The sequence below is a fragment of the Schistocerca americana genome, chromosome 11 (assembly GCF_021461395.2).
Source record: "Schistocerca americana isolate TAMUIC-IGC-003095 chromosome 11, iqSchAmer2.1, whole genome shotgun sequence".
Classification (NCBI taxonomy): domain Eukaryota; kingdom Metazoa; phylum Arthropoda; class Insecta; order Orthoptera; family Acrididae; genus Schistocerca; species Schistocerca americana.
In genome coordinates this window covers 191,800,340-191,826,614 of record NC_060129.1, presented here as the reverse complement: position 1 = coordinate 191,826,614, position 26,275 = coordinate 191,800,340, and the positions used below count along the sequence as shown (strand labels likewise).

Genomic DNA, 26,275 nt, shown 5'->3' with positions numbered 1-26,275 from the left:
GCGAGAACAGTTCAAAAGAAAAAGCTAGGCAGTACACAGAAGAGTCTGTTTTGAAAAAATTTAGTCAGATTAAGTTTCACCTAACAACATCTTCTGAAATAAGTAAAATTACACTACTGGCCATTAAAATTTCTACACCACAAAGATGACATGCTACAGATATGAAATTTAACCAACAGGAGAAAGGTGCTGTGATATGAAAATGATTAGCTTTTCAGAGCATTCACACAAGGTTGGCGTCGGTAGTGACACCTACAACATGCTGACATGAGGAAAGTATCCAACCGATTTCTCATACACAAACAGTAGTTGACCGGCGTTGCCTGGTGAAACATCGTGATGCCTCGTATAAGGAGGAGAAATGCGTATCATCACGTTTCCAACTTTGATAAAGGTCGGATTGTAGCCTATCGTGATTGCGGTTTATGGTATCGCGACATTGCTGCTCGCATTGGTTGAGATTCAATGACTGTTAGCAGAATATGGAATCGGTGGGTTCAGGAGGGTAATACGGAATGCCATGCTGGATCCCAACGGCCTCGTATCACTAGCAGTCAAGATGACAGGCATCTTATCTGCATGGCTGTAACGGATCGTGCAGCCACGTCTCGATCCCTGAGACAACAGATGGGGGCGTTTGCAAGACAACAACCACCTGCATGAACAGTCTGATGATGTTTGCAGCAGCATGGACTATCAGCTCAGAGACCATGCCTGCGGTTACCCTTGATGCTGCATCACAGATAGGAGGGCCTGTGATGATTTACTCAATGACGAACCTGGGTGCACAAATGGCAAAACGTCATTTTTTTGAATGAATCCAGGTTCTGTTTACAGCATCATGATGGTTGCATCCATGATTGGCAACACTGCGGTGAACACAACTTTGGAAGCTTGTATTCGTCATTATTCATCATCGCCATATTGGGGTATCGCCCGGCGTGATGGTACGGGGTGCCACTGGTTACACATCTCGGTCACTTCTTGTTCACATTGAACAGTGAACGTTACATTTCAGATGTGTTACGACCCGTGGCTCTACCCTTCATTCGATCCCTGCGAAATCCTACATTTCAGCAGGATAATGCATGACCGCATGTTGCAGGTCCTGTATGGGTCTTTCTGGATACAGAAAATGTTTGACTGCTGCCCTGGCCAGCACATTCTCCAGATCTCTCACCAACTGAAAACGTCTGGTCAATGGTGACCGAGCAACTGGCTCATCACAATACGTCAGTCACTACTCTTGATGAACTGCGGAATCGTGTTGAAGCTGCATGGGCAGCTGTACCTGTACCCCATCCAAGCTCTGTTTGACTCAATGCCCAGGCGTATCAAGGCCGTTATTACAGCCAGAGGTGGCTGTTCTGGGTACTGATTTCTCAGGATCTATGCATTCAAACTGCATGAAAATGTAATCACATGTGAGTTCTAGTATAATATATGTGTCCAATGAGTACCCGTTTATCATCTGCATTTCTTCTTGGTGTAGCAATTTTAATGGCCACTGGTCTATTAAATCTCTGAAAATTACATGTTCTGTTGGAGTAGATGACATCTCTAATAAGATATTAAATCAATGTGGAGCAATTACAGCTGATTTTCTGAGTCACATATGTAATGCATCACTAACTATAGGTATTTTCCCAGACAGGTTAAAATATGTAATTGTCAAGCCTCTCTACAAAAAGGGGGACACCACAGATGTCAATAATTATCAGCCAGTGTCCTTGCTTACAGCATTCTCAAAAATCTTTGAGAAAGCAATGTACTCCAGAGTGGTTAACCATCTCAACAGTAATGGGATACTTAGTAAACCACAGTTCGGATTTCAAAAATGCTGTTCCACTGAGACAGCAATATACAATTTCACTGTCCACGTAACAGAGTCTTTAAAGAGTAAAATGTCACCAATAGGATTTTTTTGTGACTTGTGAAAAGCATCTGATTGTGTGAACCATGACATTATGTTACAGAAATAACAATTCTATGGTATAAATGGAATAACATATAAGTGGTTTAAGTCATACCTACAGAACAGGAAGTAAAAAGTTTCCTTTTATGGGTCAAGTGATTTAAATCAATTTGCCACTTCATCTGACTGGGGTGAAATTACATTAGGTGTTCCATAGGGTTCAATCATGGGTCCCCTTCTGTTCTTGATATATGCGAATGACCTCCCTTCCTATCTGAAACAGGAAGCTGAACTGACACTGTTTGCTGATGATACAAGCATAATTATTAATCCAGTAAAAGGAAGTCAAATTAAAATTAATAGAAATAAGGTCTTTGGAAAAGTCATTAATTGGTGTTCTGCAAATGGGCTTGCTCTAAACTTTGAAAAAACACAGTACATCCAAATTTCTACTGCAAAAAGTACAATTCCTTCAATAAATATAAAACATCAACAGAAGTCAGTAGACAGTAGACAGGGTTTGGGTGTACATATGGATGAGAATCTTAATTGGAAAATTCATATTTTAGATCTCCTAAAGCGACCAGGTTCAGCAACTTTTGCGATTAGAATAATTGCCAGTTAGTAAGCTAACATACTTTGCATATTTTCACTCTCTGTCATACGGAATAATATTTTGGGGTAACTCAACATTTAGAGAAAAAGTATTCACTGCTCAAAAGAAAGTGGTTAGAATAATGTGTGGGGTTCATAGTCACACATCTTATAGGCATCTTTTTAAAAGATTGGGAAATCTTACAACAGCCTCACAATACATCTGCTCATTAATGAAATTTGTTCTCAACAACATGGACTAGTTTAAAAACAACAGTGACATTCATGATTATACTACCAGAAAAAAGAAACACTTACACTATCCTTTGCTCAACCTATCTTTGGCACAGAAAGGGATCAAATATGCTGCTATAAAAATTTTCAACAAATTACCAGATGAAATAAGGTGTCTGACAGACAGCAGTAATAGCTTCAAAAATCAATTGAAATCATATCTCCTTGACAACTCCTTCTATACCATAGATGAATTCTTGAATAGGAATAAATAAATCTATTAATATAGTATATGCATTTTGTGCCTTTAAGGGAAAGGGGTAAATAATAGAAATGTTAAAATTTTGTTTCATATGTGCATTTCTTGTGCACTTGACACATTCCTCATCATAACGGCTAGCTTTCACAGCTACACGTTTCATATATCAGTAAATCAAAACATAAAAAAATAATCAGATAGTGTTTTGAATGAAGGTCACTTAATTGGAATGTCTTCTGCATCATATTTCCAATAGATATTTTCACACACATGAAGAATTACTTAGTATCTCAACAATGGCATGATGTGTAATTGGTATGAACTTTTCAAGCACTTCAGTGATGGAAGGTTATTTCTATGCGCAACTTACTGAATATACATACTTAACTGTTTTTATTCCTTCACCCTGTCAAGATTAATAACCTAGCAACAGAAAGGCAATAGAACTCACCCACTGCCTTCGTGCAAAATACAAATGTCAACATCAAAACAGTAATTTCACTGAAGTGATATACAGCAACATCTCTAGACAAAGAAATTCAATAATTTTGGCATCTTAAATGAACTAAATGTTTGTTTACCTGATGGTATTATTTTATTTATTACCATTTTATTTATTACCATTTTATTTATTACCATTTTATTTATTTTATTTTTTATTTATATTTTTTTATTTATATTTTATTTATTACCATTTTATTTATGGTATAATTTTATTTACAAAGCATACAAATACACTGACGTTCAAATCCACAGTAACTACAAGATGCAAGCAGTATCATCCACATCCACCTGGCACCATTACTATGTACATGAAGGATGGCGTCATTATGGTTCCTGTTTGGCGAATTTTGTGTGTGTGTGTGTGTGTGTGTGTGTGTGTGTGTGTGTGTGTGTGTAGAGAGGGTGTGTGTGTGTAGAGAGGGTGTGTGTGTGTAGAGAGGGTGTGTGTGTGTGTAGAGAGGGTGTGTGTGTGTAGAGAGGGTGTGTGTGTGTAGAGAGGGTGTGTGTGTGTAGAGAGGGCGTGTGTGTGTAGAGAGGGCGTGTGTGTGTAGAGAGGGTGTGTAGAGAGGGGGGGGGTGTAGAGAGGGGGGGGGTGTAGTGGGGGGGGGGTGTAGTGAGGGGGGGGTGTAGGGAGGGGGGGGTGTAGGGAGGGGGGGGTGTAGTGAGGGGGGGGTGTAGCGAGGGGGGGTGTTGGGAGGGGGGGTGTTGGGAGGGGGGGTGTAGGGAGGGGGGGTGTAGGGAGGGGGGGTGTAGGGAGGGGGGGGTGTTGGGAGGCGGGGGTGTTGGGAGGGGGGGTGTTGGGAGGGGGGGTGTTGGGAGGGGGGGTGTTGGGAGGGGGGGTGTTGGGAGGGGGGGTGTTGGGAGGGGGGGTGTTGGGAGGGGGGGTGTTGGGAGGGGGGTGTTGGGAGGGGGGTGTTGGGAGGGGGGTGTTGGGAGGGGGGTGTTGGGAGGGGGGTGTTGGGAGGGGGGTGTTGGGAGGGGGGTGTTGGGAGGGGGGTGTTGGGAGGGGGGTGTTGGGAGGGGGGTGTTGGGAGGGGGGTGTTGGGAGGGGGTGTGCAATTATATGAAAAAGGAACAGTAATTTGAAAGTTAGTAATATCTCTGTTGATATTACATTTTTTTGTGTGTTATGCACCCATCATCAGACGTAACTCCCTATCAGGATTTCTGTTTAGTACTGATATCCCATAATACTCAATACTGTAACATCAATGGTCAGATTATTCCCAAGAAATTACTGTGTCTATTTCACAAGTGGAAATAACTTTTAAGCAGAGAAATCTACTCACCTACTGAGATCCATGTAGGTAGCTCAGTACTAAATAACAGCCAACTACATTATTTAACAAAGTGAAAAATTAGGAGAACTTAATCTGCAGCAGCTACATACCTCTTTCTTAATGCTCTGTGGATTACAGATGTGAAGTGGATCATCAGCAACTGCATCAATCTGTAACAAGGCAATGAGAAAATGGAACCAAAATAATTTACATCATTGGGATTCACAGAGGTATGTGTGTGTGGTGTGTTTTCCATTTCATACAAAGTAATACTGTGCTCCTTGTATAGTTGTGCAGGTTCCCTCAGCTGTAATTTCATACTTGGAAAGAAAAGCTATGTACGCACAGATCAAATTTTCTGAATGAGTTTAACATGCTAGTCTTTAGAATACCACAGTAAACAGCTAATTTTACAGCTTCTGCACTTCATGTAATACAGGACAATGCATTTATGAATGATACTGAGCACTCCATTATTGGTTGTAGTGCTGTTGTCAGTTTTTATACTGAAGGACCAAAGAAACTGGTATAGGCAAGTTATTTAAATACAGAGAGCTCTAAACAGGCAGAGTATGGCACTGCCAGCGCCAATGCCTATATAAGACTACAAGTGTCTGGCACGGTTGTTAGATTGGTTACTGCTGGTACAATGGCAGATGATCAGGATTTAATTGAGTTTGAACGTGATGTTACAGTCAGCACACGAGTGATGGGACACAGCATCTCTGAGGTATAGATGAAGTGGGGATTTTCCTGTGTGACCATTTCATGAGTGTGTTGTGAATATCAGGAATCCTGTACAACATCAGATCTCTGACATCGCCCCGGCTGGAAAAAGATCCTGCAAGAACGGGACTGACGATGACTGAAGAAAATTGTTCAACATGACTGAACTGCAACCCTTCTGCAAATTGCTGTAAATTTCAATACTGGGCCGTCAACAAGTGTCAGCATGTGAACCATTCAACAAAACATCATTTAGATGGGCTTTCGGAGCTGAAGGCCCACTTATGTACCCTTAATGACTGCACAATACAAAGCTTTATGACTCACCTGGGCCCATAAACGCCATCATTAGACTACTGATGACTGGAAAACATTGCCTGCTCAGATGAGTCTCGTTTCAAACTGTATTGAGTGGATGGATGTGTATGGATATGGAGATAATGTCATGAATCCATGGACCCTGCAAGTCTGCAGGGCACTGTTCAAGCTGGTGGAGGCTCTGTAATGGTGACGGGTGTATGCAGTTGGAGTGATATGGGACCCGATACATCTAGATATGACTCCAACAGATGACACGTGTATGCATCCTGTCTGATCACCTGCATCCATTCTTGTCCATTGCACATTCCAAAGGATTTGGGCAATTCCAGCAGGACAATGCAACACCCCAAATGGCCAGAATTGCTACAGAGTGGCTCCAGGAACACTCTTCTGAGTTTAAACAATTCTGGTGGGCATCAAACTCCCCAGACATGAACATTAATGAGCATATCTGGGATGCCTTGCAACATACAGTTAAGAAGAGATCTCCACGCCCTCTTACGCTTACAGATTTATGGACAGCCCTGCAGGATTCGTAGTGTCCATTCCATTCAGAACTACTTCAGACATTACTCAAGTCTATGCCACATCGTGTTGCGGCATTTCTGCATGCTTGCAGGGGTCCTACACGATATTAGGCACAAGTACCAGTTACTTTGGCTCTTCAGTGTATACCACAAGATGAAATAACATTTACATAGAGAACTCTACTCATCCAATGAGATCCAGAAGGAGCCACTGGCTCCAAAAGCTTGTGAAAGTTAAATATTTTTTTGTGTGTGTGTTCCCCTGCCCCTGCTTGGTGAGTAAATTTTTTTATTTGTCCATTTACATTAAACAGAAAGAAACTATAACCAAGTAAGAGTATTATTTTTTATTGTCATTTATATCACAATATGACATAAGAAAAATGTTTATGCATCACTGACTGATACTATTGATATATCAACTCACTTATTAAACACATTCAAAGTACGCAAAATAGTAGACACTGAAAAATTCTTCAGGAATACTTGCAAAGTTCCAAGCACTTTTTGATAGAAAAAATTAAAAATAGAAGGAAAAAAAAATTCTTTAGTTTCAATACATGCAGGTTCTTCCTCAAGGATGAAGAGCGAAAGTTTGAAAATGAAGGGCATGTCACTCAGATCCATGGCTGAGAAAGGCAAATCTGAAGGTACAGAAAAATGAAAGAGGAGGTATCAGAGGGTAGGATGTCAAGGACAGTACACTGGTAAGCACTGTGCCAATTTACATGATAACTGAAGGATAAACAAGGGAAGCAAAGCTGAATTAAAGAGAAAAACGCTAACCTGTATGAATAGTACAATTAAAAATTGAGAGAGCTGTTGAAAAGGAGAGTGGGAGAAACCAAAAACAGACATAGGGGGAAATATGAAGATAAAAACATAAAAAGTGGCAAGGGATACAATGAAATTACATTCATAGAAAGAAGGGGAAGACATTTATTACTAGTCTAGATAATTGTCCCAGTGTTTGGAGTCCTTCCAGAAAATAAAATAAAAGAATCAAGAACACTATGCAACGATTGTAACAAGTTGGTACAGTCCTTATGAAAGTGTAACAGAAATTCCCAAGGGACTTAAATAGGAATGCTTGCAAGAAAGAAAACATAGCTCTCGGGACACACTACTACATAAATTTACAGAACCTGTACTCAATGCTCAATGTAGAAACTGCAATCAGTATGGTGCCACCATTGTACATGTTGCTCAGGGATTAAGAGAACATGATAAGAGATATTAGGAGACATACAGAGGCATGCAAACTGTAATTTTCCCTTGCTGAATACTCAAGCTGAAAGAAAATCAATAATATTAGATAGATGTGCCCCCCATTACGTGCTGTACAGTGGTTTGCAGAGTATATATGTACATGTACAACAGAGATAAAGTCAATGAGGATGGTGGTGGACTGATGACCTCAGAAGTTAAGTCCCATAGTGCTTAGAGCCATTTGAACCATTTGAGGATGGTGGTATGCGGGAATATGTTGGAGAAGATATACTTGATCTATTTGATCCATGCTACATGACTACCTGTGTGAGGAGTGGTCATTTATCTGTTTTGTTTTAGGCATGAAGAAGAGACATGCTGCACAATATTTTTTGGCATCTCAAATTGTTATCAGTATTTCCAAATCAGGGAGCATGAAACATTACCCATTATGATGAAATGATATCTGTTAACTGTGGATTAGTTTCAGCAAGACTGCTCACCCTCCAATGACTCGTACATTGAGGAGCCACAGCAGTAAGAGGAGTGTCCACTTACAAGCTTTAATGCTGCCTGCTGGTGTTTCAGGCAAGTAATACTGTAAAGACAATATAGAGGTAAAGCAGAGACGAATAAGTAATCATTCTACCAATGACACAGCTGACAAATGGGAAAATCCACTCCCATGAAAGACTCTGTCAACGGGCAGGTTGTTATAGCCCAGTATGTGGGAACAATTATCTAGGAAATTGCAAAGTTGGCATCTGCTTGCCATGGTTCATTACAAAATTTGGAGGCCAGAGGCTGGCTGGCGGCTTGCTTTGTAAAACAGGATAGGCAGCTATCTGTTGCAGATCTGATGGTAGTACAATGCCATCGTAGACACAAGTGTTTTGCAGCACAGTGTTCACTGCACACTGTAAAGCATGAGGCTTCCCATCAGATGACACCTGTGTGTGCCCATTTTTACCCAACATCACCTTCAATTAAGACTGCAGTGGACACACATTCACCATGACTGGACCATGCAATAATGGAAACTTACTACCTCATCAGGTAAATCCCGTTCCTTGTTACACCCCATCAATGGTGATCTCCATACACACTGTCATACAGGTGACAAGCAGATCAAAACGTGCATCACATCATGAATGTGTATCCGTGGGAGCAGTATTACGCTAAGGGGGACATACACTGGTCTTCCATGTGGTCTGAGGTAGTAAATTCATTATGGCAGCTTTGAACTATGTTTACATTATTGTGGACTGCCTGCATCCCTGTATGCTTGATGGCATCCCTGACAGGAATGCCACCTTCCAGCAGGATAACTGACTGTCACAAACAGAATTGTGTAACAGAAATCGTAGTAGCATGACAGAGGATTCTCAATGTTTCAGCCACAAAATTTACGTAATCTGAACCAAATGAAACACACCAGGGAAGCTATGGGTGCTAGCTCCATGCCCAAAAAATGGACAATCTGTAATTTATAGGAACCTTGTGATCTGTGCATAGACATCTGGTGCCACATACCTCAGATAACTAACAAGGACTTGTTGGATCGATCTGACACACAATCTCTGCTGTACTGCCTTCTAAAGGTGGACCAACATGCAAACCAGGTACTCATAATGCTTTGCCCCATCAGTGGATGTCCTGCTTTTACACAGACTGCAGTTGGGCCCACTCATTGTAATGCAAAGCAGAAATTTTAAATGCAATAATGAATGTACATGCCAAGAAGACAAAGCTTACAAAATGTGGATATTATGAAACTGCTCTCCCCCATGTCACTGTCCCATTGTGGGAGTATTACACACACCATATTTGGGAGAAACCAACAGTGAGTAGTGCTAGTTCTGCATGTAGCTCAAATAATTGAACAAAAAACTACTATTACAATATAAATCAGCCTTCCTGAGATTTAATACTGCTACTAACAGCACAATATCAAAAGAACCCTGGAAATTAGAGGTACCAAAAGAGTTTTATCAAGATCATCTAACATCAATACCTTAATGTATTTGTATACAATTATGCTGACTGTTAATCTAGATGGTAAATTTGCTGGAAAATTATGTATTATGCTGTGAGAAGCTGAAGGTGCTCTGCCCCTACAAATCTATCTCGTGTCCATGATCTTGCAATGCCAGTAGGGAATATTTACATCACAGCCAGCAAGAGGGGGGAAACGTGTGTAAGAGATTTACAACAATGGTATGAGCACTGTTATTGGCCAATAGTTGGTCAAAATAACTTGCTTTTGCCTGATTCCAGGTCAGCGTATAAACACTACTCCTTTAGAGCAAACTAGCCCTCCTGAAAAATGTGTGACATTGCAATTCACACCACCTAGAAACACAGGACACATTCAGCCTCTGAAAGTTTTGTTTTTTCTGTGCCTATAAAACATGTTATAACACTATCTGCAGCTATGTCTTAAAGGACAGCCTGTTTCACAATAAGCTCCATGACAGACTCTTTTGTATCTGGTTGTATGTCATCACATTCCATCAGTCCTCATCACCTCATTACACCAATATGATTCTATATGAATTCTTTAAGAGGGGATACCTAGCTGAATCTCCTGCACAGTTTGGAATTCCCAAGGAGTTCACCTTCGATCTCACTCATGTGAACCTTTGTGATCACCAACGCACACCAGTTTTCATTTGGTGTTCATAGTGCAAGTTAATGGTTTGTTTTGAACATTTACTTAATGTTGACAATGTCCATTTTGTGAAGTGTAACATCCATGTCCCATAAATGGTTGATCTCTGCACCTCCCACATGCTCATTTTCTATGCACTCCTAATGCACATGGTGGGTCATTAGCAGCTAATATTTTTTCTGTCATAATTATTACCACAACACTTGCAAATGAGCCTTACTGAAGATTGAACTTGCAACCTCGGATTCTAGGGATTCCTGGTTAGAAGATTAACTGAAAAAAGGTAAACTTAAGTACAGAATGTAACTAAGTTCAAAAAAGCGCATGACGAAGTTTAGTTAAATACAATCTATGGAATTCGGAAATTATCAAAGAAAAAAGTTCAGGACATGAAATATATCTACGACAGTACAGGAAACAGACCACAATTTTAAGAATGTCAGGAAGTAACAGGGAGGAACAAAACAGATGTAACCTACCTCACGTTATTCCATTTGCACATTGAGCCAGCAGTAAAGGAAACTAAGGAGAAAATAAAACTGGATGAAACTAGGGACACATTTGGTATGGAATTAAAGTTTAGGGAACAGTGATATGGAATGTAATATTTGCTGATAACACTGTAAAAGGACTTGGAACATAAGTGAATGGCATGTCTTGAAAAGGGGTTACAGGATGAAAAACAGAACTAAAGCAAAAGCAATGGAGTATAGCTGAACTGAGTCAGGTAATGCTGGGCAAGCTGATTACAAAATGTGATGAAAATAGCAGACGAATTTTGCTAGTTAGGAAATAAAATGTAGACTTTTAATAGTAAGAAAGCTTTCCTGGAAATGACATTAACACTGAATATAAAGGCTGTTTCAAAAAAATACCTCCAGCATTACAAGAATTTATCTGCTACATACATGGAGATAGAAACTTGAAGTAGATTCTAGCTTCCCCATAGAACTGGAAAGTTTTAGTTTCACGAGAATCATTCTATTTTCATGCAGTTATCTTTGATGTGGATGCACATACTATATACACTCCTGTAGTACTTCTTACAGTTACATTTAAGATCAATTTTTTTTTCATTTCCTGTCACAAATATATGAAATGCTCTGCACTGTACACATAACATACATCCAGACAATAGTCAAACATGTCTGATATTTTTACAAGCATGTCTGGAGTTAACTGAATTCACTGCTGTTGCTATGTGGTATCATTGTTGGAAAGGAAGACACATAAATGGGGTCTTTCACAAGTCCACTCATAAAAATACAGTGAGATGAAGCAACCTTAAAGGCCAGTAATATAATGCAATACTTGTTTACCCTTTATAAGAGAGTTTCAGTACAACCTAATTGCACCTGTTGAAATGGAGAACACAAAACACCTTCTGTTGTCTTATCACCTTCTGGACTCTATGCACACTGGGTAATGAATGGTCAAGCAAGCGAGTGAGCTGCACCAGAGAGCCACTGCCAGCAATGACAGGAAGCAGAAATTAACACTCAGCACCAAGGTAAACTTTTATCTTCAATGCACAATTTAAAATTCACAAGTTTATACCTTCATTCATACCGAATGTATAGTCTTGTGGCAGCTGGTGAATTTTTATCTTAGGAAGACTTTCCTGGAAGTATCTGTCTGGAGAATATCTTTACTTGGATGTCAAATGCATATACTGAACAGTATGGCCGAAAAGAGAACAGAAACTTCCAAAATGTGTATTCATCATCCTTTTGGATGTCCCTAAGCTGCCAAGATCTACGTCACTGAAACTGCACCTGAGAGTGGGGTAGGGGGGAGGAGAATGCAGGATCTTCACTATAAAGTTCTCACCTCCATCTCCTCCCCTAAGGAGAGGGATGCTGTATGCCTGGGCTATCACCTGCAACTACAACTACGCGGCAACATGGCTGACACCCGTGGGTTGCCACACGGCTGATCCACATGGGCCAGCAGGTTCAGCTTCTCAATTATAACACTGGCCAGCATGGGCTGAATGTAAATAAGTACAATGACACGTGTACATGCACAACCAGCCACAGTGTTTGAAGACTAGTTTACAGCAGACTCCACAAAAATGGGCAGCACTAACATCACCACTAGAGGCACTGTGATTTCCACCACCAATGCTGCATTTGTGGCACTGTCTTACCTATGTGGATCATGTGCATGCCAAATGCAAGGCAGGTGTCCAGTCACCAGGTCTGAACTTCAGACATCACATGACCACTAGCAAAGCAGTTCTATCCATGGAGCCAGAACAGAATTTACTGCTCACAGTAACTGCAGTTCCAAGCACAGAACTGAGCATAGGTTATCAGCACAGCAGAACTGCAATGAGCAGTCAACAATTGCTACCAGAGCCATCCCTCCACCGACCTCTGTCTCATCAGGCACTGTGCTCCTGGAGCATTATATGCCAATTAAACTTAAACTTTGTGCTTGTGTCAAGCAGTTGCATTAAGAAACACCGGTCTACCAGACTTCGAACAATTACAAGTATTTTTCATCATGACAAACAAACTATTAACATCATTGACTTAATTTCCTTGTGATTCCTTATTCTGGGAGATTATATTGCATGTGTCCATCAGACTTACGGTGGCTACCATTACTATGGACATATTATTGTGAATTTATTCTGTTTCCTTTTGTGTTAGAAATCAAGTGTTTGTTGTTGTACCATCTGGGAATCATCATCCGCATGTGTGGTTGCACTCTGGTCACCAGAAATTCAAATGTTTGTGTGGGTACAGTAGTTACGCAGACATGTAAAATGTACACAAGATAAGCCAGACAAGAGTAACAACAAGCTTCTTTCTTTGTTATGGTTCTGATTAATTTTAAAGGGTAGCAGGACTTATTAAAGTTCTAAATGGAGGAAAAGAAAAGAAATTATATTTTCATAAAGACTATCTGCTATAGTCAAGTGTTCTGCCCTTAAATAATTGGGGAACAACTTAATTGAGTCATTGTTTGTGTGTCTTATTATAAACTATTTTCCTTTTATGGCCTGAAGCAAACTGCCCAGCATTTTTCCTGTTCATATTTGAGCACCAGTGTCAGGTAAACCACTTACACTTGTATTGTTCACTGCTAACTGTTTATCGTAAACAACTCATGCAAAAGTCAGAACATTTCCTCACTATATCAGAAAGATATGCTACATTACTAAATACTTCTCAGTATGATATCTACAGTCTTTATTTTGTGACTTGTTTGATTCCACATGTTACTGAAGTTTATCCAGGACCTGTTAAACCACTAGTTTTACAGAAACGGGCAGCTCTATTAAGAAGTCACTGCTTGCAAAAGGTGAGAGTCTGGGACCAAAACCTGCTCATGCACACAGTTCCTACCTACCAGCAGGTTTCAATTAAATTACATCTTCATCTTCAATGAATGTTACACAATGCAATTATCCACATCAGTGTAAGAAAAAGAGAAAAGTGCACTCACCTCTTCATCAATTCTTAGGGGATCCTGTGCATTACTGAGGCAATTGGGCAAGTCACACTTGTGCAGAACCTGAAAAGAAGTAAATAGGGTTACTATTGTGTGGGCCTACAGTGGAAGGTGGAGTAAAGCAGTCAATCAATGGTTACTGATAGAAGCTTCTCAGTTACATGTTTTCAAACTACATATGATAAGGTATCACATCAAATACTTACAAACAAAAATATATAATGAACAGAAACTATATGCATTTTTCTGAGACCTTACATACTGACCTCTTTTTCCAATCTAATGGGATAAAGTACCCAGTGCAAACACACATACAGTTAAACCAAATGGCAGCTCTCTTTCAGTTGAAGTACTGTCACTGTCTTGGTATCTTCATTTAGGTGCAAACACTTTTCTATTCTTTGACTGCACTATTAACAGTTTCAACATTATAAATGTGATGAGAAGGATTAATTTGCTTTTCTTGCACCGTTTTAAGGATATCAAAAGCTTCTCTATGTTGCCCTTTTTAAAAGCTGGTTCTCTAGCCAGCGAGGTGGCTTCTTAAGACTAATATTACAGTGCTGCCTTTGCCTACCATTTCCAACTCTCTGTTCAGGTGATGCATTATTTTATTCTGCCCTGCCAACCGGGATGCTAATCTAAATAGAGCATTCACTGTAAATACAGAAAATCACTTCTCCATTTCAGAAATATAATCAAGTGCTTCTTGTTCTTATTCTTTACTGAATACACTCCATAAGCTTCTCATAATCTTTTTACCACCTACTGTACCTCCATTTTTTCCAGAAACTCTTCTTTTCAGAGTATTACACTGAACATGAAATTGCTTTGTTGCTTCTTTACTGCCTCAATCGCATTCTCTATCACAAAAGGGTCTCTCGTGTTTCTCTCTTTTTCTCACATATTTTCTAGGCATCTTGATACATAGTAGCTGATTTTTTTATTAAGTCAAATATTGCAAACCAGATATGGTTTTAAATAAAATTAATTATTCAATTCAAAATTATCTCAAAAGATTAGAATAAAGGTTGGTGTGTGTGCGTATAAAAGGTTTTAAAAGTCAATATATGATGATATATGTGATGTATGGAAGTAAAATCGAAGAAAGGTAAGTCCAGGATGGAATGTAGTGTATGTGAGATCTGTCTTTTTCACAGTTTGCTTAAAAAAGAAAAGATCATTTCTGTTGCAACAAGTTGTAGAGAGGATACAATTTTCTCAACAGGATACATTTCAGTTTCTTCAGCACTTAAGCCATTTTAGTTCTAGATGTGAAATACCTTTGACAAAATGCACAAAGATCTGATCTGATAACTATTTTTGGGCAGATATCCTTCCAAAAATTAGAAAACATCCTACTTGATGTGGGTTTTAGGGGCATGTCATTTGTAAAGGAAGCCATATAAGTGTCAAACAATTTGGCTTTCCTATCACTTGAAGGTAGAAGTCAAATATACACAGTGCTACTTGTGCCTCTTAAGATTATGGTATTTTGTTCTGCATTACTACATAAAAATCTTAGAACAAACACAAAAAAAACAAGAGGGCACACACTTAGGAATTTTTCTTGCATTACTGTGTGCATTCGCCATCAGTTCTGTATCACTGTACACATTTGCTAGGCATTTTAATACAGTGGGCAAACATGTAAGTGTTTTTACAAACATGACAATGTTTTACGAATTATTTAGTTTGTGGCTGTATCCTGTCAGTTTGTACTTCATGTTTATTTGCTGTCAAAGAAGATCTTAAGTTAGGTTGCAATTGGCTCAAAATGACTAATATGTTGACATCATTTTTATAATAATCAATCACAGCACCTTCACATTACATTTCTAAATACACACCAACCAAACATTTATTGCAATATTCTTCCTTGCATCCAACCCATGTTTAGAAAATGTGGAATGAAATCATAGTCTCTGTCAACACCAAAAAAAAAAGAACTAAATCTACACAGTCATCAGTTATTATCAGGTCAAAGACTTCCACATGATCACTTTCACCTACTGCTTGCTTGTTATTACCACTTCATTCTATTTCAACAATAACATTATCAATAATATTCTGATTGTTGCCTGACACTTCATCAAACTTTGGAACGTCTTGTAATACAGAAATATCAAGAGAGGGTAACTGACTTCTTAACCTGAGGTTCCAGTTCACTGTCAATTCTACAGCTACATCTACACTCTATAAACCACCGCTAACTGCATGACAGATGGTACGTCCCATTGTACCTGTTATTGGGATTTCTTCCTGTTCCAGTCGCATATGGAGGCAGGAAGAATGACTGACTGAAGGCCTCTGTGTATTCTGTAATTATTCTAATCTTATCCTCATGACCTCTGTGTGAGTGATACACAGAGGGTTGTGGTATATTTCTAGAGTTATCATTTAAAGCTGGTTCTCGAAACTTTGCTAATAGACTTTCTCAGTATAGTTTACATCTGTCTTCAAGAGCCTGCCAGTTCAGTTTCTTCAGTAGCTCTGTGACACTCTCCCATGAATCAAATGAACCTATTAAGATTAGTGCTGCTCTTCTCTGTAAACATCCAATATCCTCTGTTAGTCCTATTTAGTATGTGTCCCACACATTTGAGCAATACTCTACAGTGGGTCACACGAGTGATTTGTTAACAATCTTCTTTAGAGACTGATTGCATTTCCCCAGTATTCTACCAATACACCTAAGTCTACTACCTGCTTATCCACAACTGAGCCTATGTGATGTTTCCAGAATGTCATGGAGGTGGTCATTCTGTTCAAGATATCTCATTCTGTTTGTGTGCAGAATATGTTCCAAGATTCTGCAACAAACTGATGTCAAGGATATTAGACAGTAGTTAGTGGATCAATTCCACTACCCTTCTTGTAGATGGGTGTGACCTGTGCTTCTTCCCCAAGAACTGGGCATGGTTTTTTATCCAAGGGGTCTACAGTACATTATAGTTAGAAAAGATATCAATTCATCCCGAAATTGAGCATAAAATCTGACAGAGATTCTATCGGACCCAGGAGCTTTGTTCTATTTTAATGATTTCAATTGTTTCTCAACACCAAAGACACTAATATTTATTTCATCTATCTTTTCAGTGGCAATGCTCCTGGGTTTTTCTCTGTAAAGGAACATTTGAAAACAGAGTCAAGCATATCAGCTTTTGCTTTGCTAACCTCAATTGCAGTACCTGTCTCATTCACTATGGACTGGACGCTAACATTGGTGCCACTGAAAGCCTTTACAAATGACCAGAATTTTTTGGGTTTTGTGAAAGATCACTTGAAAAAATTATGCTGTGGTAGTCGTAGAAGGCACCACACACATTGCTCTCTAGACAGGCAGACATGTATTATTCAGTCTCTCTCTCTCTCTAGTCCTATGCTTTGTTATACATCTATTACACAATAATCTCTGTTTCCTTAGAAGTATCTTTACATTCACAATATACCATTGAGGGTTCCTCCAATTCTAAACTTTTCTACTGGGTGCATACCTCACCAGTGCATGGTCAATTATTATTTTAAACTTGAGCCACAGTTCCTCTACATGGTCCTGTCCTGCACTGAAAGTTTAAGTTCCTTACTTAGATATGACACTACTGATTTTTATCTAGTTTACTGAACATAGATACTTTTCTGTTTGTTTTAGTTTCCATTTGTACTTTGTTAATCATTGTGGCCACAATCACATCAAAACTGGTATCACTGACCATGATGTGGACATCCTCAAAGATGACACGTCTATTTGTTGCCATTAGATCCAATATGTTTTCATCATAAGTGGGGTTCTTAATTGTTCTATATAGTTTTCAGATAAAAAATTTGTTAATGTTTCCCAGGACACCTTATCATGCTCGTCACTAACAAAGCTCCAATTTTCCCAGTTGATTGTTGTCTCCACCAATGATAACAGCATTACCAGAGAACCTACATACAAGTGAACAGAAGTTTACTCTAAAGTCTTCTGTTACATCAGGAGATGAGTCTGATGGCCAATAGGAAACAATTACCATTTTATGCTCATACCTGATACTGGGTCTTGCCCAAACAATCTCAAAAGCAGCTTCAATTTCTATCTTGGTGGATTTAAGTTTCTACTGCAACAAATACACTGCCTCCATTTCCCACCCGTCTATTATTTCAATATACACCCAAATTTTCCTCAAAAATCTCACTGCTCTCAACTTCAGCAGGTTTCAATTAGCTTTTTTTTTTACCTAGTATTATGTGGGCTTCACAGCTTTTAGGTGCACTTCAAAGTCTGACATTTTGTTGTGAATGTTTTGACAGTTAACGATTAGGATTTTAATACTGTCACCTGTGGGAGGCATTTCTTTCGATCTTACACTGATACCTCCGGGTTTCCTACAGCTATCATTATCTGTATTGGATGGAGAGTTGCCTAATCTAAAAAACCTTTATATGCACCCACACACAGTTTAGCAACCTGAGTAGAGGTAAACTACAGAAAATTTAAAAACAATTGGATAGAAATTTCAACCACTATCCTATTGTATCTTAATCATTGCTCTACTTTGTTTGATGCAGTTCACAAAGTAAATTCAGAAAACCAGCAGTTCAGGTGCAATGAAACAATTTCTGTGGCTTCATCACGTATGGCATGCTAGAAGGTTACAAATAAGCTAAGAGTAGGATGCTTATGAAAGCCTGTTACTTTCCCTATGCATCACTTCTGAGTGAAATAGCAAGAGGAGTGGTTAATATCATATGGAGTACCTTCCATCATGCTGTGCAAACTGGCTTGCAGAGAATACATCTAAATGTAAAGACAAGTGGATTTTAGTACTTACTGGGATTTCTTCCTCAACACACACAAACTCATTCTCCTGCTTCGGAGACATGAGTGGGTCAGTTTCCACCTGAATGAAAATAAGTGAGTAAGTACAGGCACAACACAGAGCAAAAAGCACAAAAGAAACCAGTCTACACAACATAAATGACTGTCATTACAATTGAAAATATTGTGGCAGATCGAAACTCAACACTGGTTTCCGCTTACCAGTGAGCAGTTTTTTCCAGGTCTGACTCAAACTTTCACTCTCAATCATGTTTTCTCCTATGACTTGATAATACTGCTACCAGAGGTTCTCCTGTCAAGGCGTGTTTGGGAATAGAACAAGAGAGCAGTGTTGTGGGGATGGATTCTGTGTAGGATGATGATAATGTTTGGTTTATGGAGCGCTCAACTGTGTGGTTATCAGCACCCGTACAAATTCCCAGCCTTTGCCACTTTCATGAATGATGACGAAATGAGGAGGACAACACAAGCACCCAGTCATCTCGAGGCAGGTGAAAATCCCTGACGCCACCAGGAATTTAACCTGGGATCCCGTGCTCAGGAAGCGAGAACCTGACCCCGAGATCACAAGCTGCGCACATGGAGCCCGTGTAGGATGTTGCTTGGTCTGACACAGAATATACTGTATGAAACAAGTTAAAAGAATTTATCAATGGGGATGAAATCAATGCATCATACTTTAAACATTTGTGTTTTCATGGATTCAGAGACTGAATTTATGCTGGATTTAACAAGAATTGCATGTTAATAAAACACAAGATAATTATGCTATTATTGCAATGTATTTAAAACTATTCATGGGTAGGAAGCTTAATACTGATTTTACACATCTCTAAGAAGCAATGTTGCCAATAATATTCATTTTATTACTCACAGAAAGACTTTAATTCTATTATTTTGTAGGCATCATGTGAAGTTTCTGATTACTGAATTAACTTGAAGATGCAGTTTTTGTAATTATTCACATTATCTTGAACATATAAAATTTAAAACACATCTTTCCACTCTGCTTGCTCAGCCACCACTTCATGCACTGCTAGCCATACTAATAGCGTCTCACGTGCTACCCTATGAACAACAAATTCCACATCAACTCTAGACACAAACTAGAAACAAAGATGTATTTTGCACATTAAGAAATTACAATACAAAGATTTATATAAGTTAAAAAATTGTAAAACTGAACTTATCAACATTGCATTGTAGCATTAAATGAAGAGACCAATACTCATCAAAACAAATTTTCATACCTTCAACCTATTACACGCTATAGGATCAGCATATCTTAACAGTTAGCACTGATATCAGTTTGTGTCATCACATCTTCATTGATTTCATCCACAACAATCAATCAATTCATTTTTTGAAGATAAAATTATAACACCAACTGTCTAAATATATTTAATTTGTATACCTTATCCTTATATTTGTGTATAATGTAATGCACCATTGCTTGTGTATCCTCCATAACTATCAGAGACTGAATGGATTTTATTTTGTTGTACTTACTGCTCCTTATTTAATAGTTTTTGTTAATCTTAAAATTATCAGTATATTTTTAACCGTTTGACTACAGTGGACAATTTAGCTCATCATCCTCCATCACTTGCTGGGTACTGAGGACGTGTTTAAACATGGCCTTATGGCCTTTCATTTTTCCTTAAGCACTATTGATGTGTCAACACATCCCATTTTGCCAACACCCTTACTGCTAAGGACAAGTTACTTCTATTTCTTTGTGGACAAAAAGGTTTTCCGTATTTATAAACAACATGCTATCATTTAAAAAACATTTGATTAGATTAGTACTTGTTCCATGATTGAAACTTGTTGATGGTCTCAACAGAATGCAGGGTGCTCGCTCTTTCTCAGTTGTAGAGTAGTTCACCTTGGACTTTGAGAGTACTCTGGAAGTGTGTTTCTGGCACCTTTCTGAATCTGCATTAGAACTGAACCTTTCCCATAATCTATAGTATCAGTTTGAGTTCAGTCTCTACAGTCTTGTCATACAATGCTACGATTGGAGCAAATGTAAGTCCTCCTTAAAAAACAAAAAATCTCCTTCATGTACCTCGTTCAAGGAAAATCTGGCACCTCTCTTCAGTATTTCTTGCAAAGGATGTGCCTTGGTACAGAAAATCTTTATGAGTCACCTGTATTATAAGCACATGTTTCTAGAAAACTTCACATCACAAATGTGCCAGGGTGTTTGAAAAATCTGCGATTGCACTTATTTTCTCTGGATCAAGATGGACTCCATCACCATCTGTTAGATGCCCCAAGATTTTTATTTGTGGGGCAGTGAAGACTCTTTTTGGATTCAGCAAAGCCACATCAGCGATTTAAGGTGATGAAGTCTATGATTGAAAGTGGCTGGAGTGTTACACAGTCCAAAGAACGTAAGTTATAGAGGCCATCAGGAGTTATGAAAGCAGTCTTTTCATGGTGAACCTCATCAACTTTGATTTGGTAGTAGCCTGGCTGTATGTCTGTCTCCTTTCAAGCAATCCAGGTGGTCACCAATGTGTGGCAATGGACAGACATCTTTCTTCATGATTTTGTTCAATCGTCAGCAACTGAGACAGAAATGCTGTGTAGAGTCCTCCTCCTCCAAAATAAGCACAGGAGAGGCCAAAGGACTCTCTGATGGTTGAACAATATCATCTTGCAGCACATTCTCCACTTCTTTCTGGACTACCCATGGTTTAGACAGTGACACTATATGAGAACCCACTAACTGATGGGTGGTCCCCAGTTTTGATATGGTGTTTTTGGCCACTTGGTCTGTCTTTTCTCCAGTCTGGATTTGAAAGCATCCAAAAATTGACACAGAAAGTCAATCACTTCTGACAGTATTCAGTCAGGGCAGACCCTACTGACAGTTTGATAATAGCTTCCACCCCCCCCCCCCCCTCCCACACACTTGGGTTGTCTGTAGCGGTAGTGGAGCACAGTTAGTCATCGATGACACTACACTGCCCTCGATGGTGTTGTTCAGATGTCGCTATGCATATACCTTTAGGGATGAGTTGTGACTGCTCATTACAAATGGTGATCCAAAATTCCAGTTGACCACCTACAATACTTATGATCTTTGCTGACATGTACACTTCTTTAGTTACCCCCATTACCTTTTTGCAACTGATAAAAGCTTGGAGTGTAACAGAGATCTTTATTGACAACTGCAACTTGCAAATCTGGTGCTCTGATCTTTGACAGTCTACAGCTGCTTGTGATGCTTACAAAAATTTCCATTCAAGAACACCATTACAACTATAATCTGTATAAATGAGAAATTTAAAGAACTGTGTTCTGTCTTTGTAGTCATTCTTGCAACAGATTTTCCTGTTGGCTGGACATAATTCACACTTATGACACAACTGCTTTCATGTTGTAGAAGCTAGTCTTCTTTGGCTGACAATAAGCCTATGATATCATAGAAAAGGATGACCATTAGCCGACTGGTGCCCAGTCATGTTGACTGTCAATGCAGTCAATGAGATTTACTGACATCTCTGTGACTGCTGTTCATGAAGCATTTGCACCTCTGGTGGCCTAAACTTCAGAGATGGTCACCTTGTTCAATTTGCTGAAATCAGTGGCTAGGCAAGCAGCTGCTACCTCTGTTCAGTGATAAACAGCTACAGCATGTTGCAGACTGATCTTGGCCAGGGTATGGTGATGGGCTTTACCCCACAGTTGACTGGCATGAATTAACCCGTTGTGATTGTTGACACCTGCTGGCGTAGTTGTCAGAAACTTGCCACCTTTCTCTGCAGTGGTGCACATTATGTCCATGAGACCACAGTGAAAAAAACACCAGCATGTTGTCCTCTGTCCTTCAAATGTCTGTTCTTTTATGGGGGCATTACTCTTCTCATAGGAGCTGGTTGTACCTGTGTTGGCCAAGTGCTGGGTGGTTGGTTGATGACTGTGCCATAATTCAGAACTAGCCAAGTCCATTTTTCTTGGCATGTTCACAATAGTGAAGATTGGTGCTAAAGGTGGATAAACCTCTTTTTCAACATTCTCTATTGCCTTTTAAGTTACTGGGCAAACATTCCTGCCTGCTACCTGTTGCTAACTCAGTCCAACAGTTCTGGTTGTCATTAAATGCTCCCTCCCTCTCTCTCTCTCTCTCTCTCTCTCTCTCTCTCTCTCTCTCTCTCTCTCTCTCTCTGTGTGTGTGTGTGTGTGTGTGTGTGTTTGTGTGTGTGTGTGTGTGTGTGTGTGTGTGTGTGTGCACGCACGCCTAGTCTGAGAGGAGTGAGATTGTAGTGGTCTCACACAGCTGCTGTAGCAACCAAATTCCTTTCTGTTGCATTTGCCCCATGCACTGGCTCCACTATATAAATTCCTCAATTGCTGTGACATCCTTTACCGAAAGAGGAGCTGCAACTCCTTTCACCAAGTGTGAGATTTTGTCAGCTTCTGTCATTTTTATTCATAGTGTGACACAGCGATTAAAAGTTCTGTATGTAGGGCTGTGCCATTTCCCCACGAAAATGGGGCCTACTCTTCAGCTATTGTTGTTGTGCTAAGTGGACTTCTTACCAATTGTTGCCAAACATCTTCACCAGTTTGGCTTGAAATTTATCCTGCTACTGATCTCTTTGCAGTTCTAAACTAATGCTGAACTGTACCTTCGAAGTAAAAGTACACTTTTGTCAGACACATCATGTCATCTCACCTGTTGTATGTGGCAATTCTGTTGAACCTTTTCAGCCATCACATTGATAAAATACTCTTAAGCCATTTTTTCTGGTATGTGGAGAAGAATGCTGGATGCCTGATGTGCAGCTGACTCAGAATCGACTGTTCTTTTGAATATAACGACCATGGGAATGATGTACTGCTTGTATTCCCATTCTTGTGTAAATGACAGCTTCTGTGTTGTCTAATTGGAGCCACGGTACTGTGTATAATTTTAAGTGCACAGCATATCCACCAAACAATGTCATGTTGCAACCACACTCAAGACCAAATCCAGGTTCATCATGAAATACAACACTTAGCATGGGAAAGATGTTTAGTATGAACACCACAGTACAGCCAAAATGGAACTAAACTCCTGGATGGAGAGTGCAGCTATTATTCAAACATCAGATATTCCACATTTCTGGAATTTATACAAACATAGAATATTACGGAATATATGTACTACAAACATATGATATTTCAAGAACAATCTGGAAATGATAAATACTTAATAAATAACTGCTAGTGGTCAAGTTTGAGCTGGTGACCCACAGCATGTAAGCCAGCAATGCTAACTACTATGCCACACTACATCCAACCACAGCTCATGGCAATGTGTGTGTGGGCTTCCAATGTATGATGTAACTCTCCATTTGCAACAGCTAAGTTTATTTCATAAACACTGTAACCATTAAGGAACTTTCAACTCATTATAATGTTATCTGCAATAATTTGTTATTTAAATGATTAATGGAAAATCTCATATGAGATGTGAAACAAATACTAACAAAGAGATAGAGGGGCTGGCCAGTACTTACCTCAGCTCAGTACAGCCGATAGATACACATAAAACAGAACCAAAAATTTACGTTCCTAGCTTTCGGAACAAATGTTCCTTCATCGGGGAGGAGAGAGGGGAAAGAAAGGAAAGAAGGGAAAGGAGATTCAGTTACTCACAACCCAGGTTATGAAGCAACAGGGAAAGGAAAATAGGGAGGGTAGCAAGGATGGAGGCATGGTTGTCAGAGGGAAGCCAAAGATATTCTACTGTAAGTACTGTGCCAGCTTCAAACCAAAGAGGATGCATACAGAAGTAAAGAGGTATATAGTATAAAGATAAACACAACTATGTAGGATGAAAAGATGCGTGAATGGCTAAAGAGGAAAGGGAAAGAGGAGAAGACTGAAAAGTAAATGGGATTGAGGTTGTTTAATGCAGGTTCAGTCCAGGGGGATGGCGGGATGAAAGGATGTGTTGGAGTGCAAGTTCCCATCTCCGCAGTTCAGAGGGACTGGTGTTGGGTGGGAGAAGCCAAATGGCACATACGGTGTAGCAAGTTCCTATGTCCCTAGAATTATGCTGGAGGGCATGCTCCGCTACTGGGTATTGGGCATCTACTTGGCGGAAAGTTCGTCTATGTCCGTTCATGCGCTCAGCCAGTTTAGTTGTTGTCATGCCGATGTAAAAGGCTGTGCAGTGCAGGCATGTCAGTTGATAAATGACATGTGTAGTTTCACACGTGGCCCTGCCTTGAATTGTGTATGTTTTACCAGTAGCGGGGCTGGAGTAGGTGGTTGTGGGGGGATGCATGGGGCAGGTTTTGCAGCGGGGTCGGTTACAGGGGTAGGAACCGCTGGGTGGAGAAGGTAGTCTGGGAATATTGTAGGGTTTAACAAGGATGTTATGGAGGTTAGGGGGGCGACGAAAGGCAACTCTGGGTGGTGTGGGGAGAATTTTGTCAAGGGATGATCTCATTTCAAGGGTTGACTTGAGAAAGTCATATCCCTGGTAGAGTAATTTGTTGATGTTTTCGAGACCAGGATAATACTGGGTGACAAGGGGGATGCTTCTGTGTGGTCTGGGGGTAGGAACATTATGTTATTGGATGGGGAGGAATGTATTGCTCAGGAAATCTGTTTGTGGACAAGGTCTGCTGGATAGTTGCGGGAGAGGAAAGCATTGGTCAGGTTATTGGTGTAATTGTTGAGGGATTCGTCACTGGAGCAGATACGTTTGCCACGAATACCTAGGCTGTAGGGAAGGGAGCGTTTGATGTGGAAAGGATGGAAGCTATCAAAGTGAAGGTACTGTTGTTTGTTTGTGGGTTTGATATGGACAGAGGTGTGGATGTGAGCTTCAACAAGATGAAGGTCAACATCCAGGAAGGTGGCTTGGGTTTTGGAGAAGGACCAGGTGAAATTCAGACTCGAAAAGGAGTTGAGGTTATGGAGGAAATTAAGGAGTGTTTCTTCACCATGAGTCCAGACCACAAAGATGTCATCTATAAACCTATACCAGGCGAGGGGAAGCAGCTGTTGGGTCTTCAGGAAAGCCTCCTCCATGCGGCCCATGAAGTGGTTGGCATAGGACGGAGCCATCCTGGTTCCCATGGCCGTTCCCCTGATTTGTTTGTAGGTCTGGCCTTCAAAAGTGAAGTAATTACGGGTGAGGATGAAGTTGGTAAGTGTGATAAGGAACGAGGTTTTTGGAAGATCTTCGGGTGGGCGTTGGGAGAGGTAGTGCTCAAGGGCAGAGAGACCATGGGTATGTGGGATGTTTGTGTAAAGGGATGTAGCATCTATGGTGACAAGAAAGGTTTCAGGTGGGAGAGGAGTGGGAATGGATTTGAGGCATTCTAGGAAGTGGTTTGTGTCTTTGATGTAGGAAGGGAGTCTGTGGGTGATAGGTTGGAGGTGCTGGTCTACCAGAGCTGAGATATGTTCGGTTGGGGCTTTGAAGCCTGCTACAATGGGATGGCCAGGATGGTTCTCTTTGTGGATTTTGGGTAATAGGTAGAAGGTAGGGGTATGTGGCTCAGGTAGAGTGAGTAAGTCTATGGAAGCCATTGTGAGGCCTTGTGAGGGACCTTGGATTTTTAGGATTTTTTGCAGCTCAGTCTGGATGGAGGGAATGGGATCCTGGGTAACAGCTTTGTAGGTTGAGGTGTCGGAGAGTTGACGCAGTCCTTCTGCCACATACTCCACACGGTCAAGTACGACAGTTGTGGAGCCTTTATCTGCCGGGAGGATGACAATAGAGCGGTCTATTTTCA

At 40.1% G+C, this 26,275-nt stretch overlaps 1 protein-coding gene across 4 annotated transcripts in view; it reads right to left on the bottom strand.

Annotated features, from left to right (window-relative positions):
* Positions 1 to 26,275, bottom strand: part of LOC124553713 — a 194,263-nt gene that overhangs the window by 31,418 nt on the left and 136,570 nt on the right. For 3 of the 4 annotated variants that reach the window (XM_047127610.1, XM_047127613.1, XM_047127612.1), the window contains 3 exons: positions 18,517 to 18,585; positions 13,697 to 13,765; positions 4,897 to 4,956 (listed from right to left, as the gene is read on the bottom strand). In XM_047127610.1, the coding sequence (XP_046983566.1) occupies positions 4,897 to 4,956; positions 13,697 to 13,765; positions 18,517 to 18,585 (198 nt within the window). The remainder of the gene's footprint in view (positions 1 to 4,896; positions 4,957 to 13,696; positions 13,766 to 18,516; positions 18,586 to 26,275) is intronic. The other variant, XM_047127611.1, reaches the window with a different exon arrangement.